This window comes from Sus scrofa, chromosome 2 (genome assembly GCF_054392235.1).
Source record: "Sus scrofa isolate SSC_HxYL_T2T_F1_AM1 chromosome 2, Sscrofa_HxYL_maternal_Yorkshire_Landrace_v2.0, whole genome shotgun sequence".
Lineage (NCBI taxonomy): Eukaryota > Metazoa > Chordata > Mammalia > Artiodactyla > Suidae > Sus > Sus scrofa.
Genome location: NC_139384.1, coordinates 29,618,608 through 29,635,385, shown reverse-complemented (window position 1 = coordinate 29,635,385; position 16,778 = coordinate 29,618,608). Strand labels below are relative to the sequence as shown.

The following is a 16,778-nucleotide window of genomic DNA, read 5'->3' as shown; positions in this document are numbered from 1 at the left end:
GGGCAACACGTGACAAAACCACAGCTGACCTCCCCTCTGGCTGTGATCTGGGATGTAACCTCTAATCCCTCGGGGCTGGAAGGTCTCTTCTGTGCTGGTCAAAGGCAGAAATGGACACAGGAGGCTGCGAGGACCGCAGAACCCAATACGAGGATTTAAAGGGACCCTGGGGAGTTCCTGTTGCGGCTCAGCAGTAATGAACCTGACTGGTATCCATGAGAATGCGGGCTCGATTCCTGGCCTTGCTTAGTGGACTAAGAATCCAGCGTTGCTGTGAGCTGTGGGGTAGGTCACAGATGCGGCTCAGATCCCAAGTTGCTGTGGCTGTGGTATAGGCTGGCAGCTGTAGCTCTGATTCTAGCCTGCGAACTTCCGTATGCCACAGGTGCAGCCCTAAAAAGCTAAAATAAAAATTAAAATAAAATAAGATAAATAAAGGAGCCCTGGAGACTGTGGGGACCTTGGTTGTCTCCTCAGAAGAGTGAGGTGGGCTGGGGGCGAGTCACGAGTTTCAGATCATTTTTCACATAGCCGTACAGGCCAAAGGACCTCTGTTTTCTAACTTGGTGTCCGAAGTGAGGTCTTATCTCCATGTCCTGAGGGCACGGGGACAGGGCACACCTGTCACTGTTGCTTCCCAGGGCCAGTCTCTGATGGGCTCTGGTCAGCCACACCCTCAGTTCTCCTGTCTGAGAACGAGAGGTGGGGGATGACCAGGGATCTTCCTCTCCTGTCGCTTGGGAGCCACCTCAGTCCTCCAGCCCTCTGGTGACCAGGGTCCCTTGTCCTTGGACCCTTAAATCCTACTGTTAAACCTGCTGAGCCAGACAGCGCTCCGAGCCCCAGAGCCCCCTTCACTCCTCTTCCTGCCCCAACTGGTTCTGTGTCCTTTTCTGCCAGAGCCCTAATCTTAGTCATCTAAGCCCTTGACTAGGTTAATAGCCAGTCTCACATATAATGGACATTTTTGAGAATGGAAGACAGGATAACGGGGAGACACCGTGTCCCAGGCAACTGGGGACGCTGGAAACTTCGGTCACAACAGGTGCACTTCAATACGCTGTACATGTTCCTGCCTGAGGAACATTAAAGGAGGAGTCTGAGGCCGGAGCAAGTTGGGGGAGTAGATAGTCTTACTGCTCAGCACAGCAACGGCCCTGACCGAGTGTACCTGAAATTCCACCCCTGGGTGGACCTTCTGACGTTCCTTAAGAACAGCGAGGGGGAAATTTATAGCCTGTTTTAAAAAAGTTGGCTTTTTACATTTTATTTTTTATTTTTTGCTTTTTAGGGTCACACCCGTGGCAGATGGAGGTTCCTAGGCTAGGGATCAAATTGGAGCTGCAGCTGCTGGCCTCACCACAGCCACAGCAATGTGGGTTCTGAGCCTCATCTTCGACCTACGCCACAGCTCACGGCAACACCAGATCCTTAACCCACTAAGCAAGGCCAGGGATCAAACCTGAATCCTTGTGGATACTAGTGAGGTCTTTATCTGCTGAGCCACAGCAGAAACTCCCCTTTTTTTGGGAGTGGGGGACAGGGGATAGATGTTTTCTGATGCAGCAGTTGCCAGGAAGGGAGGTGCCTGAGGTGGGAGATCCCAGCGCAGGAGCTGCTGGGGCCTGGAGACAAACGTGAGTGACTAGATGTTGGCCTGAGGTGTGTGGTGCCAAGTTGCATCCTCTCCTGGGATGGAATGCTTGTCTTCAGGGCCCTGGGATGCTCATGCAAGGCTCTTCCCTTGGGAGGGTTTCAAATGGAGTCCCCAGCTCCTCCCTGAGCCCCTGTGGTTGGGTCAGACTTGCCTTCCTCCAGGGAAAGCTCACTCTCAGTGCAGGTCACTGCTCCTAACTCCAGGAGGGTCATTCCCACTGGCAATAATCAAGCAGAGACTGGACCATAATGGACAGCAGGTCTGTTTGTCCCTTTCTTGCCCCCAGGGGGCCATGGCTCCCAGGACAGAAGCCACGCATCGCCCGAGGGCCTCCATCCTTAGCTTTCCTGCCCCCAGGCCCTCAGGATCAGAGAGATCAAGGGGAGGGCAATGAATCCTAGAGCAGGAAGGTCCTCTGTGGGTTTCCACCCAAATAGGAACCCCTTCCACAGCACCCCATGAAGTAGAGGGCTATTAGACTGCTTGTTTATCTCCAGTGATGGGGAGCTTCCTACCTCTGGTATCTTGTGAGGCAGTCTTTTAAAAAGAAGGTGCTAACTTTTAGAAAGGTCTTTCTTAAAACTGAGCGGAAGTTCCTTTATTTTTAAAAATAAGTTCCTTTATTTTTAAAAATTTCTGCCTCTTGGTCATGTTCGAGGTGACAAAAACAGTTGCCACTCACTGCATTGCATCCTTATCTGCTGTGCCAGCTAATGTTTCACGGAATTCTGTTGAGAAGCCTTGGGGATGTGTATCACCATAGAGATGAGACAGTGGAGGTTCAGAGAAGTTAAGCCACTTGCCAGAGGTCCTAGAGCTCAGAAGTATTCGAGCCACATTGAAACAAAGGTCTTTCTTATCTCACAGCCCTTGTTCTGTACTGACTTGCCATCAGTCAGCCCTGTATGCTATGTGAGCTTGGAGACGTCACTTAACCACTCGAGACCTCAGTTCCTTTATCTGTGATATGGGGGGTACAGGCTTATATATTCTCAAAAACCCTTTCTAGGTTTAAAAATTCCGTCCATCAACATTCTAGTCTTGCAGGGCATGTGGAGGCGTTCAGTTGTGCTATTGGCGCCACCTTGTGGCCATTTGATCCATGACCATTAGGACTCTGATAAAAGGGAATGGCAATTAGCGGGATTCCTCAGGAAATGCTGGAGGAAAAGGGTCTTTTTTTCTTCTTCTGCTTAGGGAAAGGTAAAGCAGAAGTCTCTTTTTATTCGTGCTTTATGGTTACCAATCTTTATGAACATAATATTTCATTGTATCAGCTTGGTTCCTGGACATGTTTTAGTTTTCTTTTTAAAAATGTACTCAACTTGCTTCCTTGTAACTCACTTCATTGTATATACCCTCCCCCATGCTAGCTTCTGAGTGTGGAAAGGTCTGGTTAGCAGGGAATTTGGGTTAACAGAGAGTTGCAGTTAATCGAACTTCACAATGTGAGTCACACGGTGGGGAAGGCCCTCGGATGCCCTTTGGTCCCAATCCCAGGCCCCCTCCCCTCGAGGTCCAGCCCTCTAGATGCTGACCTTGTGAGCGAATGTTCTGGAGGATGAAGTACAGGTACTCTCCGCAGATGCCGGCTGCCTCGATGAACTCCTCCTGTGTCATGCTGCACAGCTGCAGGCCGCTGATGTTGAAATGGCAGAAGGAGATGTAGTTGGCGTCCAGCTTGTACTGGTCGCAGCAGAACTGGAGCCATTCCCAGACGTGGCGCTTCGTCCAGTACTCGGGGTGGACAGACGTCCAGTAGGGGTCACAGGCTGCACCGGGGAGAGACAAGAGAGGGATGAGGCCTCCGGAAGAGCTTTAGAAGTCCCCTGCAGGAGGCTCCGTTTTGTGAACATTCTCATCCTCTCTCCAATGTGGTGAATGAAGCAGCCTCTAGCCCTGGAGTGTTCTGCTGGGCTCCTGGCCTCCTTCTATCCTACAGCGTGAACCAGAGGGGATTGGATCGTACCAGTGAATCTACTGGCGGAGGAGGGAATGGCAGGGGCTTGGGAATTTCTTGAAAGGGGAGAACTAGGGGAGAAGGAAAGGAAAAGGCCCTTATGCATTTGGTCTCAGACAACATAGTGTCATGGTATGCAGAGCATAGACTTCCCGTCATGGCTCAGAGGTTAATGAATCTGACGAGCATCCATGAGGATGCAGGTTTGATCCCTGGCCTTACTCAGTGGGTTAAGGATCTGGCATTGCCGTGAGCTGTGGTGTAGGTCACAGACGTGGCTCAGATCCTGCGTTGCTGTGGCTGTGGTGTAGGCTGGCAGCTTCAGCTCTGATTTAACCCCTAGCCTGGGAACCTCCATATGCTGTGGGTGTGGCTCTAAAAAGCAAAACAAACAAACAAAAACAGAGAGAGAGAGAGCATAGACTTCAGAGCCTGACAGAATTGTGTTCAAATCCTGGCTCTTTTGCTTTCTAATTGGGCAATGTCTGTAGACATTTAAGCCTCAGTTTCCTCATCTGTAAAATGGGGATAATATGCTCCAGGGCTGTTCTGGAGTTTGGGGTTAGTGTTTATAGACTACATGGTGCATAGAAAATTATCACTCAACTCAATAGTTAATCGGTTCAATACCTGGCACCATTTGAAGCAGACCTGATTCCCCTGTTCTTATGGACAACTGGCCAACACTGGGTATTGATTTGTGTCTCTGGCCATCTTGGGCTGATGAGGGCCTTAGGCATCAATGCCAGTGGGGTTCGTTAACCGCAGAGCTACTGCGGGAACTCCCTATAATTTTTTTCTTCTGTATTTTGTGTTCGAGGAGACATTTGTCTAGGTGCAAAGGGTCCTGGGTCCCAGCCAATCTCAGGTTTGTTTAAATTTAAGGATTTAAAAAAATTTTTTTTATTATAGGTGATTTACAATGTTTTGTCATCATTTTCTGTTATACAGCAAAGTGACCCAGTCATACATATATACATTCTTTTTCTCATATTAAGTTTTTAATCAGAACTCTATATGCATGTGGGTCAAAGAGTCGCTGTGTCCCCAGGATGGTGGAGACGGATGTTGTGGCCTTTACTGGCTGGATGAGGAGGGGCCTCCACCCACCTTGGGGGGCATCAGGGTCTCCTGGGGAAACCAGGCAGCCTGTGCTTCCACGAGCCGAGTCTGGCCTGAGTAGCCCAGGGCCCTCCACTTCCCTGGTATGCAGAGCAGAGATGTTTCTGAGCCTTGAAATTCTTCTGCCCTGGGTCCAGAGCTGAGCCCCACCGGAGAGGGCGATGGGGTGCTGCCCTCTGAGGACTCTCTTTCTTTCCATGGAAGGGCTGGCCGTGTCCCCAGGCCCTCCCCTCTCACGTCCACCACCGAGTTATTTTCTTTGGCTCTTGGAGGCGGCCGTGGCTGTGTTGTTTCTGGAGCCCAGCGGGGCTTTGTGGATTCGGAGAAGTGCCTGGCAGGAGTGGGCACCCACACAAGGAAGGTGTCGCGGGGGTGGCCTCCGTCCCTTGGGCTGGCTCTCCCCTCGGGGGCTGCCCCACAGAGCGGGCTTTGTGTGCACCCTCTCCCCTGGAGGGAGGCCAGAGCCAGGGCTGGGAAAATTCTGTGAGGAGAATGGCTGTTCTCACACCACACGGAGGGTCATGAGCCAATATTGTGGGATGCCTTTTTCTTTTTTTTTCTGGCCAAGCCCCCATGGTCCCCGGGCAGGGATCAAACCCGTGCCTCAGCAGCAACCTGAGCAGCTGCAGTGAAAGTGCCAGATCCTTAACCTGCTGCACCACTGCGAACTTCTCAGGTTGCCTCTTGGTGGTGGTGTGTTTCCAAGTTCCTCCGGGGGCTGGGGGTGGGGGGTGAGGACAGCCTGCTTCCTCCTCCTCACCCCGCCACCTCCCTCCCCAGCAGTGCCTCCAGCCTGCTTCCCCAGGAGCTTCTGGTCATAGGATGGGGTCCCTATCTGCCTTCTTCTAACAATGCCTGCTTGTCCCCAAGACCACAGCTCACAGCCGCCTCTCAGGGAGGCTTGCCTTCCAGGCACAGCAGCCCCCGCAGCCCCCAGGGGTCCTTCTGCCACTTGCCCCACCCACCAACTTGTTAATATTGAGGCTACCCATCCCACTACTTTAATTGCTTTTTTTCAAATACTTGTTCAAGTATGTTCCTTGTATGCACAGGTCAGCATCTTTGGTCTGTCCAGAGATTTGGGTTTATTTCCTTTCCGAAAAATGAGGAAATCATATTATAAATCAAGCTATCTTGTTCTTGAATTGTCAACATAAAGCAGGTGGCCAGTGCTGTTCTAAATATGGGGACACAGGTGAGCCTGTGTGACTTCATAAAAGGCCTGATGTTCAGCATACACTCCAGACCCATGGTTCTGACATGGGGGTGAGGGGCAGGGACTAAATCCCCAGGGTGGACAGAGGGGCCACGGGTAACTGCAGCCACCTGAGAATGCCTGTGTATCTTCCATAGAGCTACCAGAGAGCCAGTCCCCCAAAGCCCTCCTTGCTTCGTTATAACCCCATGTTTATTATAGACATCAGATGTCTTTTCAGTCTTAGGCAACGTGCTCTTTAGAAAAGCAATTCTAGGAGTTCCCACTGTGGTGCAAAGGGATCTGAGGCATCTCTGGAGCGCCTGGTTCAATCTCCAGCCTGGCACAGTGGGTTAAGGATCTGGCATTGCTGAAGCTGTGGCATACATCGAAACTTTGGCTGGGGTCTGCTCCCTGGCCGAAAAAGAAACGAACAACAAATAAACAAAAAATTCTAGGCAAGTTCCTCTGCCATCTCTTCCAAAGGGATTGCTGCGCCTAAGCCCTGCTTATATAGAATTTCTGGAGCCAATGCCTTCATTTTTTGGGGGAGCCTTGCTTGAAGCGGGAACTTTGGGGGAGATTTTGACTTAAAAAAATGACAACAAAATAGACATGCAACAGAATGCAAAATGTGCAGGCTGCATACGCGTTCAAGTTATATTCCTAGGCCCTCTGGAAGAGACCCTGATCTTTCTTCTCTGCTGATCAGGGAGCATAGATGAGAAATTTTGTGATGTTAACTTTCTATGCCAGTTTCAAGGATTCAATCTGACTCCTAGTCCCAACCTCCATCCTAGGATCTGTCAACTGACCTGGCGTGGAAGGGACCCTCTGGCAGAATTGCAGGATTGTGTGAAGTCACTGAGCTCAGACTCTGAGGACAGACCTTCCTGATTTGCAGTCCTGGCTCTGCAACTTGTTAGCTGTGCAATCCTAACAGTTTCCTAACCTCTCTGGACCTCAGCTTCCTTTGTCTGTAAAAGTAATAATAGGGCCTAGCTCTTAGGAAGTTGGCTACAAAACAGAAGAGAAATGATGCATGTAGAGAACTTAGCTCAGTTATCTGGATGACAATAAGCTTTGGATATGTCACTTATAATTAGTTATTATTGGGGGACTATATTTGTTCTTAGGGAAATGCAGCTGTCTCCAACGGGGCCCCCGTCTAGCTGAGGGACAAACAGAACAAAGCAGCCCAGGACTTGGTGAGGGGGAGGCAGACAGTCTGGGTCAGAGGAAGACCATGATTAGCAGGATTTATAAGCATCAGGAGCTGGGAAAGTCTTTTGCCTGGAGCCACGCTGAAGAGGGCATGTGAGCGGACTGGATCGCAGGGGGACTTTCAGTTGTGGCTTTGTCACCAAAAGGATGGACTTTATGAGGGGAAACCTGAAATGACAAATTGCTTCCAGGTTTCCCTCCAGAGCTGGTCTGGCCCCATCCAATTGTCCTTCATGGCATTCCTGCCACACCTGTGGAATGACTTAGACCATGAGATGGGCGGGGCGGGGGGGAGAGCCTGTAAGAAACTGGATGGAGAAGAGATGAGAAGGACTGGCTGGGTATCAGCAAAAAGCCATGGCCATGGGTGTGTGGTTAGAAAAGGGCAAAGAGCACCAAGCCCTGAACCATCCCAGGACCACAGCTGCCCAAGGGCATGGCTGTGCAAGATGGGCTGGAGATGGCTGATGGTAAGCTCTCTCCCTGGGGTTGTCCTGGGATGTGACTACTGCCACGGGGCTCCCCATAGACTTTCCAATTATTTTGTATTTAATTATATATATATATATATATATATTTAATCCTCTTTAGGGCTGCGTCTGTGGCATATGGAGATTCCCAGGCTAGGGGTCGAATCAGAGCCTCAGCTGCCGGCCTACACTACAGCTCACTGCAATGCTGAATCCTTAACCCACAGAGCAAGACCAGGGGTTGAACCCACATCCTCAGGGAACCTATGCCGAATTCTTAACCCACTGAGCCACAGTGGGAACTCTTAATTATCTGGTTTTAATTTAGAAATTCCTAGACTCTCTCTCTCTTGTATCTGCTCTGAAACTTCTATGAGTCTTGCTTAAGAAAAGCTCCTGTGAGACCCAGTTGCCTCTCTCTGTGATGGTGTGGAGGTTAATACCCAAGATCAGTGGGTTTCGAACTTTTTTTAAAGTTCTTTCTTCCAGTAACATCTCCCCTTGCTAATGTATGTGTTGAGCACTTCCTATGTGCCAGTTAGCAGGCCACACTGCTCGAGTTTTCTCCTGCCATCCTCGATGCGATGCTCTGAGGGCCTAGATCGTGCAGCTTATTTTGCAAAGTCAATGAAGAAAGTAAGGCGTAGAAAGGTGCAATGCCTTCCTGACATCACACAGCGAGAAAGTGGCCAAGCGAGGAAGAGTCGTATAGATGCTCCCTCAGCCAAGCCATAAAAACCACCACGCTGACTGCCTTCAGAATCCAAGCCAGGGTCGGGGTGGCGAGGGGGACCTACACCTGTCCTTCTCACCTGTCCCTCCAGGTCCATGAAGGACCTCCCAGGAACCCCTAGAGCTGCCCCGACCTAGAAACTCTGCTTTGAAGTATAAACTAGATCCCGAAGCCAAGGGAGCACCCCATGTTGGCCGGGCCCCCTCGGCGATCAGGGGAGGGGTGCGCAGGCGCGTGGAGGGTCAGGATGGAGTTCAGAAGTAGGGATGAGGTCCAGCTACTCCCATGACTTGTCAGACGCTTGGCTATTGGAACTCGATTGGAGACATAATCTTTTCAAAATGGCATATGCTTGTGAAATATACGCAGCTCCCCCCATCCTCCAGCTTGGATAAGAGTTTCCACTCTCCGTTATTCTTTATTTTTAAAGAGCTGCCGGGAAGGCCAGGGTGAGCTCATGACATTCTAGAGCATTTTGCAATCTGTGACTGTCCACTCGCCAGCCGGCAGAGCAGCCACACAGAAGGGCTACTTCAAAGAGCAGGTGGGATCCTGCACGTCAGACACAGGTTCAGCCGGCCTCTGCTAGAGCCCTTTGAGAGACAGTAAACCAGCTGGTTCTCTTAACTAGGTTACCTATTGCTTCCTGCCCTCTCGTAGACATCATTTATCTAGTGGGCACATCATGTCTTTCGCCCTTTCTCTCCCTTTGGTCGCCAAGTGTCTAAGCTGCCAATAATACTGACTTGGAAAGGTTGGGATGGGAGGCAGCCCATGTTGCCGTCATTCAATGTGAAAAGTGAAGCGACAAGAGAGAAAGCTGTTTTTTCCATCTGTTGCCAGTCAGGAGGTGTCCTGGCTGCCGAGACCACCTAGCAAGCGCCAGATGCTTTACTGAACACTTTGTATGTGGAATCTAGCCAGTCCTTCCAATGCCAGGCGGCAGAAACTCTTTCAGCTGAGGAAGTGTATCTCGGAGATGTTAGGAAAAGCTTGCCCAAAGTCACAGGGCGGGTCAGCGCCAGGACCAGCCTTTGAACCCAAACCCAAACAGGAAGCTGCCATTGGAACAACCCTGAATTCAAGCTAGAATGTCCCATGAGGTGGTCAAGGACCTTAGGGAGAGGGCCACCAGGCTTGGAAAGTTTGCAGAGCAGTGTCTGGAGGTGAACCTGGCTTTCAGCGAACTTTCGTGCAGATACTCAGACCCACATGTGGCCTCTCTGGGTGAGAAAAAGACAGAAGACGCTGCAGGGCCATTCCTCTCACCAGTGGGACTCAGGGAGCCCAGGCCATCCCTGGAGACTAATCTTTCACCCCCAAAATGTGATGTTTAGGGGCTCAGAGACACTCCTGAAATCCAGGGGGCCAGATGGCAAGCCCAAAGCCAGGCTCCTCCCTTGGGGAATGTTAGGATGCAGGGCCACTCTCAGAGGATATTTTAATTTTCACATGATGGTGGGAATTTCTAGTCTCCCAGGGGTGGTGGGGGATGAAGGCTCCCTCTGTGATGCGGGGATCAGAGAAGGTTCTGGAAGGGAACCTAGCAAGGACCTGGCTCAACTCCTCATTACACTGGTGGAAATGCAGAGGCCTCAGACGGAGAAAGCTGGCTCTGGGCTTTGTCAACATAACCGTTGAGCGTAGTTCAGTACATTCCTATTGTTGTGCAACCATCACCACTCTCCATCTGCACAACGTCTTCATCCCAAACTGAAACTCATCCTTCATTTTTATACACTTCGTGCGCTTGCCATGTGCCTGACCGTGTTCCCGTTTCACGCGTATTAACTCATTTCACGCTCACAGCACTGTGAGATGGGCCCTACCACCGTCTCCACTTTACAGACGAGAAAACCGAGGCGGGAGAGGTCAAGATGGTGCAGACATGAAATAGCAGAGTTGGACTTCACATTTAGGATTCCTAGCTCAAAGTCGGAGCGCCTGACAATGACAGAGGTTTCCGGAACTTTGCACGGGGTAGGCCGCTGGGGCCATCCCCTTCCATCCCACTCTGCTGCCACCCAGCAGACTAGGCAGGAAGAGGGGGCTCCCAGGAGGGCAGGAGTGGGTGGGGAGGATGGCCAGGAGCTGGGGCTCCACCATCGTGGGCCACGTGGGGCAGGGGCAGGGACTGGAAAGCCTTCATTTTCCTCCTTCGGATTTAGCCTCTTAAGTAAATATTGAGGTTGGGGGGGTGGATTGAAGAGCTTTCTCATTATCTTCCTGGGAAGCAAGGTGCTCCTGAGGCCTGGCAGAGATTTGTAATGTGCAGCTGGGTGACTCAGGTCCACGCCCAATTATCAGGACCTTTCAGGTGAGATTGAGCGATGTCACGTGTCACATGTCGCGTGTGGGGCTGGGGGAGGGGGTGGCCCTGGATTCAGAAGTATGTGCCTCAGCTCTGTCTGTGCAGTGCTGGTGGCCGGCCTGAAGGCATGGCTCCCTGTGGTGGACGGTTCAGTGTCCTCAGAGTCTCGGCCTCTCCTGGAGGCCACCTGCCTCTTGACCCTCAGCTTAGGCTCCCCCGCAGCTGGAGCACACAGGTCAAGGCTGAGCGGCAAGGGCTGATACCTTGATCCCGGCTTACGTCACGTCCCTTTGGGGTGTGCACCTGCTGTGCTAGCCATCAGCCAGGCTTGCTGTCATGTGCAGTCACCCAGGTACCTGGGGACAGAGGCTCTCAGAGGGTTTCTGGGCCAAAGCTCAGCAGGCCTCCATTTGGCATGGGATTTGCTCAAGGCCCCATGCTTCCTTCTTAGGCAGAGAAAACTGAGTTGGGAGAAGGGAAAGTTCAGTGGAGGTAGCCTGGGGGACAACGTGGGGACCTCTGTTTTACTGAGCACTTGCTTGGTGCCAGGCTATATATTTCACAGTGTGGATCCCTTAATCCTCAGAGTTACTCTTTTTTTTGTTTGTTTTTTTGTTTTTTTTTTCTTTTTAGGGCCGCACTCACGACATATGGAAGTTCCCAGGCTAGGGGTCAAATCAGAGCTGCAGCTGGTGGCCTATGCCACAGCCACAGCAACGTCCACTGAGAAAGGCCAGGGATTGAACCTGCATCCTCGTAGATACTAGTCTGGTTCATTACCGCTGAACCATAACAGGAACTCCCAGAGTAATTCTTATTATCCCTGCTTTAGGGATAAGGAAATAGAAGCTCAGAGACTATCACTATTAATATCAATAACCACAGCGTTACATCATTTATAAGATGACCATGTAGGAGAGTTAAGAGCACAAGGGCTCACGTCAACTTGCACAGAACTTGACTAACCGTGAGACCTTGGGTAGGTCCCATAACCTCTCTGTGCCTCAGTTTCTTCATTTCTAAAATGGGAATAATAATTACTCCTTTCTCATAGCATTTCTATAAGAATGAGATGGGGGCACAGAACAGGGTCTGGGGCATAGCTGGTATTTAGCAAATGTTGGCTAAAGCCATGATGATCAAGCAATCACAGCGTACTAGGCTTCGGGCTCAGGGTCTCTTTCTACTGCATTGTTTAAATATAGTAACTCCAAGAGATTGGTCTTATCATCTCCCCTTTACCTGTGAGCAAAATAAGGCTCAGAGAGGTTAGTGGAGTGCCCCAAGGCCACAGAGCTGGGAAGAGGTTGGGGCAAGGATTCCTCCCATCTGGGGCCTCCTGCGACCCCCTGTCCTGAACACCTTCAGGCCTCCAGCATGGCCTCGTCGCCTGCCTGAGGCCAGCACCACCTCCTGCCCCAGCCTGTCCAGCTCAGGTGGGCTTCTCAGGATGTACACACCTGTCTGATGCTCAAAGGCAGGATAGTACTCTTCACTGCTGAACAGGTCGGTCCACGACATCAGAGGGTCGCAGAAGTTCGCGTTGGGCAGGAAGGTACCGTGTGTCACTGAGTCCAGCATCACCCTGTAAGGGCAGGAGAGACCATGAGAGGTGGGTGACGGCTCCCGGAACCCACACTGCAGCCCCCAGCAGCACAACACTTGGTTTTTAACAATGATGGCAAGTACTTGCAAACATGCAGCCCTCAAGAGCCAGGCACCCCCTAAGTGCTTTCCACAGTGACATTAGGTAATTCTTGCCGCATCTGCTGGTTTGTGCCCATATCCCCGTTTTATAAATGAGAAAACTGAGGCAGAGAGATTGAGACAGTTGCCCAGGTGACATGGCCAGGAAGTGGCAAAGCTGGGACCTGATGATGAAGGCTCTGATTATGACACTGTCTCTTTATTTTTCCTGTTTGCTCACATTTGACCCCTGAACTCTGGCTTATCATGTCTAACAATATGCTTCTGAAAATGGGCAAGAATCATTATAAATGGATATGCCCCCAAACACCTATCCACAATTCTGAAATCCAAAAGCTCTGAAACTGAAAGTGTGTGTGCACATGCACGCATATGTGTGTATGTGTGTGTGTGTTTGGTGTAAATTTATTTCCCAGCAAAAACAGCCCTGAATTGACGTTATATAGATTTTATGTACTTATATAATTTTATATACATATATATACTCCCATGTACTTATGTATGACATTTATACTGCTATATATGTGTATAAACTATATACTACACGTTTATATAAACATACATAAACTGTAGATGTTATATAGTTTTTATATACTTATACTTTAAATACTTAAATATGACTATATTCTGTATATGTGCATAAACTATATACTATACATTATATAAACATACATAAACTATAGCTATTACATAGTTTTTATATATATGGTTTTTATATGCTTATACATACACTTTAAATACTTAAATATGATTTTATGCAAACTATGCATATGTGTATGCAAACTATACACTATACATTGTTATAAACATTTATAAACTATGGACATTACATAGTTTTTTGGTTTTTTTTTTTTGTTGTTGTTGTTCTTTTGTCTTTTTGTCTCTTTAGGGCTGCACCTGCGGCATATGGAGGTTCCCAGGCTAGGTCTCCAATAGGAGCTGTAGCCACCGGCCTATGCCAGAGCCACAGCAACACGGGATCCAAGCCATGTCTGCAACCTATACCGCAGCTCACAGCAATGCTGTATCCTTAACCCACTGAACGAGGCCAGGGATGGAACCCTCATCCTCACGGATGTTAGTCGGGTTCATTAACCACTGAGCTATGACAGGAACTCCAGACATGTTACATAGTTTCATAACTGTAGTTACAGTTATTTGTTCTACCTGCTGAGTATTTGAGTGATACACTGCAGGAATATTACTGTGTTTAGGAAGTCCCAGCAGATAATGCCTTGAGATGGGTGTTCTATCCCCTACAGCATACACTGGGTCACTTTCCCAACAGCTGAAGAATTCTGAATTCTGCAGTGTGTGGGGCTTTGGACAGAGAGTGCAGACCTGTGATAATTGTAACACACTTAATTCACTGAGGGCTCTGGGCTGAGCAGTTTTCCTTCATTATTCTTGGTGCCCCCAGAGCTGGCACTCTGAGACAGGTTCTGGTAGGGGTTGTTTTATAGATGAGGGTGAGTGCTCTAAGATTCCAGGTAACTGCTCCATGCCACCCAGCTGGCAGGTGGCGGAGTTTGGGTGAGGACCCAGCTTGGTCTGTTAAAGAAGTTGTGACCCCGATTGCTGGCCTCTGCTCCCTGCACACACTGGTGGTGGAAGGGGGAGCTTTGGGAGGAGGTTGTGGTTGGAGAGGGGATAGAAAAAGATGGGCTGGGTCCCCACTCGCCAACATTCTCACCCACGCCAGCCTCACCTTTCAAGTTTCTCTTTGCTCTTTCCTATATTCCCACAGTCCAGGAAAAAAAAAGAATTCACATTTGGTGAGTCAGAGAAATCTGCTCACCCAGCTTCTCTTCTGATTATTGCAGTAATATTGCTGAGATAGAGCAGTTCTACCCCCCGCACCCCACCTTGGCAAAGGGGACACAGTAGCTCGAGATCACATAGTTGGGATGTGTCAGAGCTAAGACTCGATTCCAGGTCTTGGATTATTACGTGCATGGAATCTTAAGACAGTCAGGAGCTTATTAATCATCTATTCCAGTGTTTCCCCAATTTTTTTTTTTTTTTTTGGTCTTTTGTCTGGGGCCACACATATGGCATATGGAAAGTCCCAGGCTAGGGGTGGAATTGGAGCTGTAGTTGCTTGCCTAAGTGACAGCCACAGCAACACCTGATCCAAGCCATGTCTGCAACCTACAGCATGGCTCGTGGCAACACTGGATCCTTAACCCATTGAGCGAAGCCAGGGATCAAACCTGTGTCCTCATGGATACTAGTCGGGCTCATCAGCACTGAGCCACAACAGGAAGTCCCAGTGTTTCCCAAACTTTAGTCATTTGCCTGCCACCATGATAATTTACTTAATACATAAAAGAAATCATCCCTCTTTTTGTTTTAACATAACTACATTTATGGATTGATTAATTGATTGCCACACCCACAGCATGTGGAATTTCCCAGGCCAGCGATCAAACCCATGCCACAGCAGTGACCACGCTGGATCCTTAACCCACTGTACCACCAGGGAACTCCACAACTACATTTATTTAAAGGGAAAACTTTGTATCACTGCTATAAATGGAAAGTCAGTATTCATTTAACATGCATAAAAGTAAAGACATAAGCGTTGAAATAAAAATTAATCATCCGTGCACCGCCTAGATCAGAGGTTAGCAAACTACAACCTACAGGCACAGTCTAGCCCAGCACCTATTTTTGAATGGCCCGTAGCTAAAAATGATTTTACATTTTTAAATGGTTACATATTAAATGGTTATATAAGTGCATACATCATGTACTTAATTTTGCCTTTTGTCCTGCAAATCCTAAAATACTTACCATCTGACGCTCTAAGTAAAGGTTTGCCTGCCCCTGACCAGATTTATCTCCTGTATCAGGAGTGATGGAAGTGCCGCATGCTGGACCAGTCTTTTCCCTTACCCAGTCATTTTACGGTTGAGAAAGTTAAGGCCCAGGGGATTTGGGTCACTTTGTCAAGGTCACACAGCCAACGGGTGGCTGCCTTTCGGTGCAGAGAATTCTTAAGCTTTCCAACCCTCGACCCATCTGCTTCACTTTCTGAGAACAATCCCGGTCTCTTCTGCCCACAGACACATCCCAGGCTCACCCTCACATCCAGTGGACCTCAGGCCGAGAAACACAGGGATTGTGTGATTCCGGAACCCAAGGTCAGTACTTTGGGGGTGTTCAGAAATCTGTCATCCTCATTGTCAACGGATGTACGGGAGAACTGTGCTCCAGACACAGATCAACACACCCTCACACATAGGTACCCTCACTGGGCCACCGTTAGAGGGTCCCCAGACCCCAGCAGGAAGCCTCCTTCCGGATGCTCAGAGCGGGTTAACTGCTCAGCGGTTTATCATGTTCCTGGATCTCCCCCGGGAGCCATATTAAACAGAAGTCAAGGCTGCCTAGGTTTGGACTCTGATTTTCCCACGGATCGGCTGGTTTTATATCCCAGACAGGCGGCTGGATGAAGAGGGATGGGGACGGGAAGTTATGAGGGAAGGAAGGGCCCCTGGAGCCCAAAGCCCCTTCTGCTTTCTGGCCTCAGCCTCAAAAAAAATTCCCCTAAGTGAAGGCTCAAGGTAAAAATGCCCCTTGTCCGTCTGGGGCCAGAGGCTCCAGAGACGGAGGAAGAGGATAACAAACCTCTGATGTGACCTTCATAGGTGGGTCTGGAGAAAGGAGAGGTGGCCTCCATGTGGAGGAAAATAGGAAACAGTCCCCAGATCTTTAGGCTTAACCCGAAATCCCCCAGGTACACAATGCGACAGCGGGGTTGAGCGCTTCCTTATTCCACCTGACACATGGCTCTCAAAACTCATTTGCTAAATTGAACTTGATCATATAAAATTAGAAATATTGTGGACCAGTACTGTATTTACCTCCTTTAAAGGTTTCTTTTTCACTTTTGCACCAGCCCACTTGCTTGCTCCGTAACCTCTCTAGTGTTGCCTAGAGCGTCTTTGGTAGTTCCTTCTATGGCAAAATTATATCCATTAAGTCTTCCTGAAGGGCTGTCTCGGGTGTACAACGTGCTATTTTTCTTCTGCGATTATTTTTTGCTTGGTGGAAAAATGTGTTTTATAAAAGGCAGCAGACTTTTTTTTTTTTTTTTTTCTCCTATTGCAGTAGGAGGAGGGGGTATTATTAACTCTGGACTCTCCACAAAAGATCTTGACTGCTTAGCCTCTAGGTGTGAAAGTTCAGGAAGAATGGCTGCTTTGTATTCAGCAGGCCAACTTCTTAGGCCTTCTCGAGTCCTTGTAATAATGGGACATTTTAGCTCTTAAGATGTTTTTAGTGTAGGTGGATCGGGGTGATGGGAAGAACAGCTGTTTGGGGTCTCCCTTCTCAGGGGGACACATAGGCTCAGGCTGAAGTTAGAGCACGCACTTCCCACAGGGATGACCGC

At 49.3% G+C, this 16,778-nt stretch overlaps 2 protein-coding genes across 5 annotated transcripts in view; one reads left to right on the top strand and one right to left on the bottom strand.

Annotated features, from left to right (window-relative positions):
- Positions 1–16,778, top strand: part of EHF (ETS homologous factor) — a 193,297-nt gene that overhangs the window by 3,918 nt on the left and 172,601 nt on the right. For both annotated transcript variants that reach the window (XM_021083196.2, XM_085011517.1), the window contains exon 2: positions 15,448–15,525. The gene's annotated coding sequence lies outside the window, so the exon portion shown is untranslated. The remainder of the gene's footprint in view (positions 1–15,447; positions 15,526–16,778) is intronic.
- Positions 1–16,778, bottom strand: part of ELF5 (E74 like ETS transcription factor 5) — a 29,753-nt gene that overhangs the window by 9,857 nt on the left and 3,118 nt on the right. For all 3 annotated transcript variants that reach the window (NM_001243711.1, XM_021077723.2, XM_005660987.4), the window contains 2 exon segments: positions 3,196–3,429; positions 12,133–12,257. In NM_001243711.1, coding sequence (NP_001230640.1) covers positions 3,196–3,429; positions 12,133–12,253 — 355 coding nt within the window. In that variant the 5' untranslated portion in view covers positions 12,254–12,257.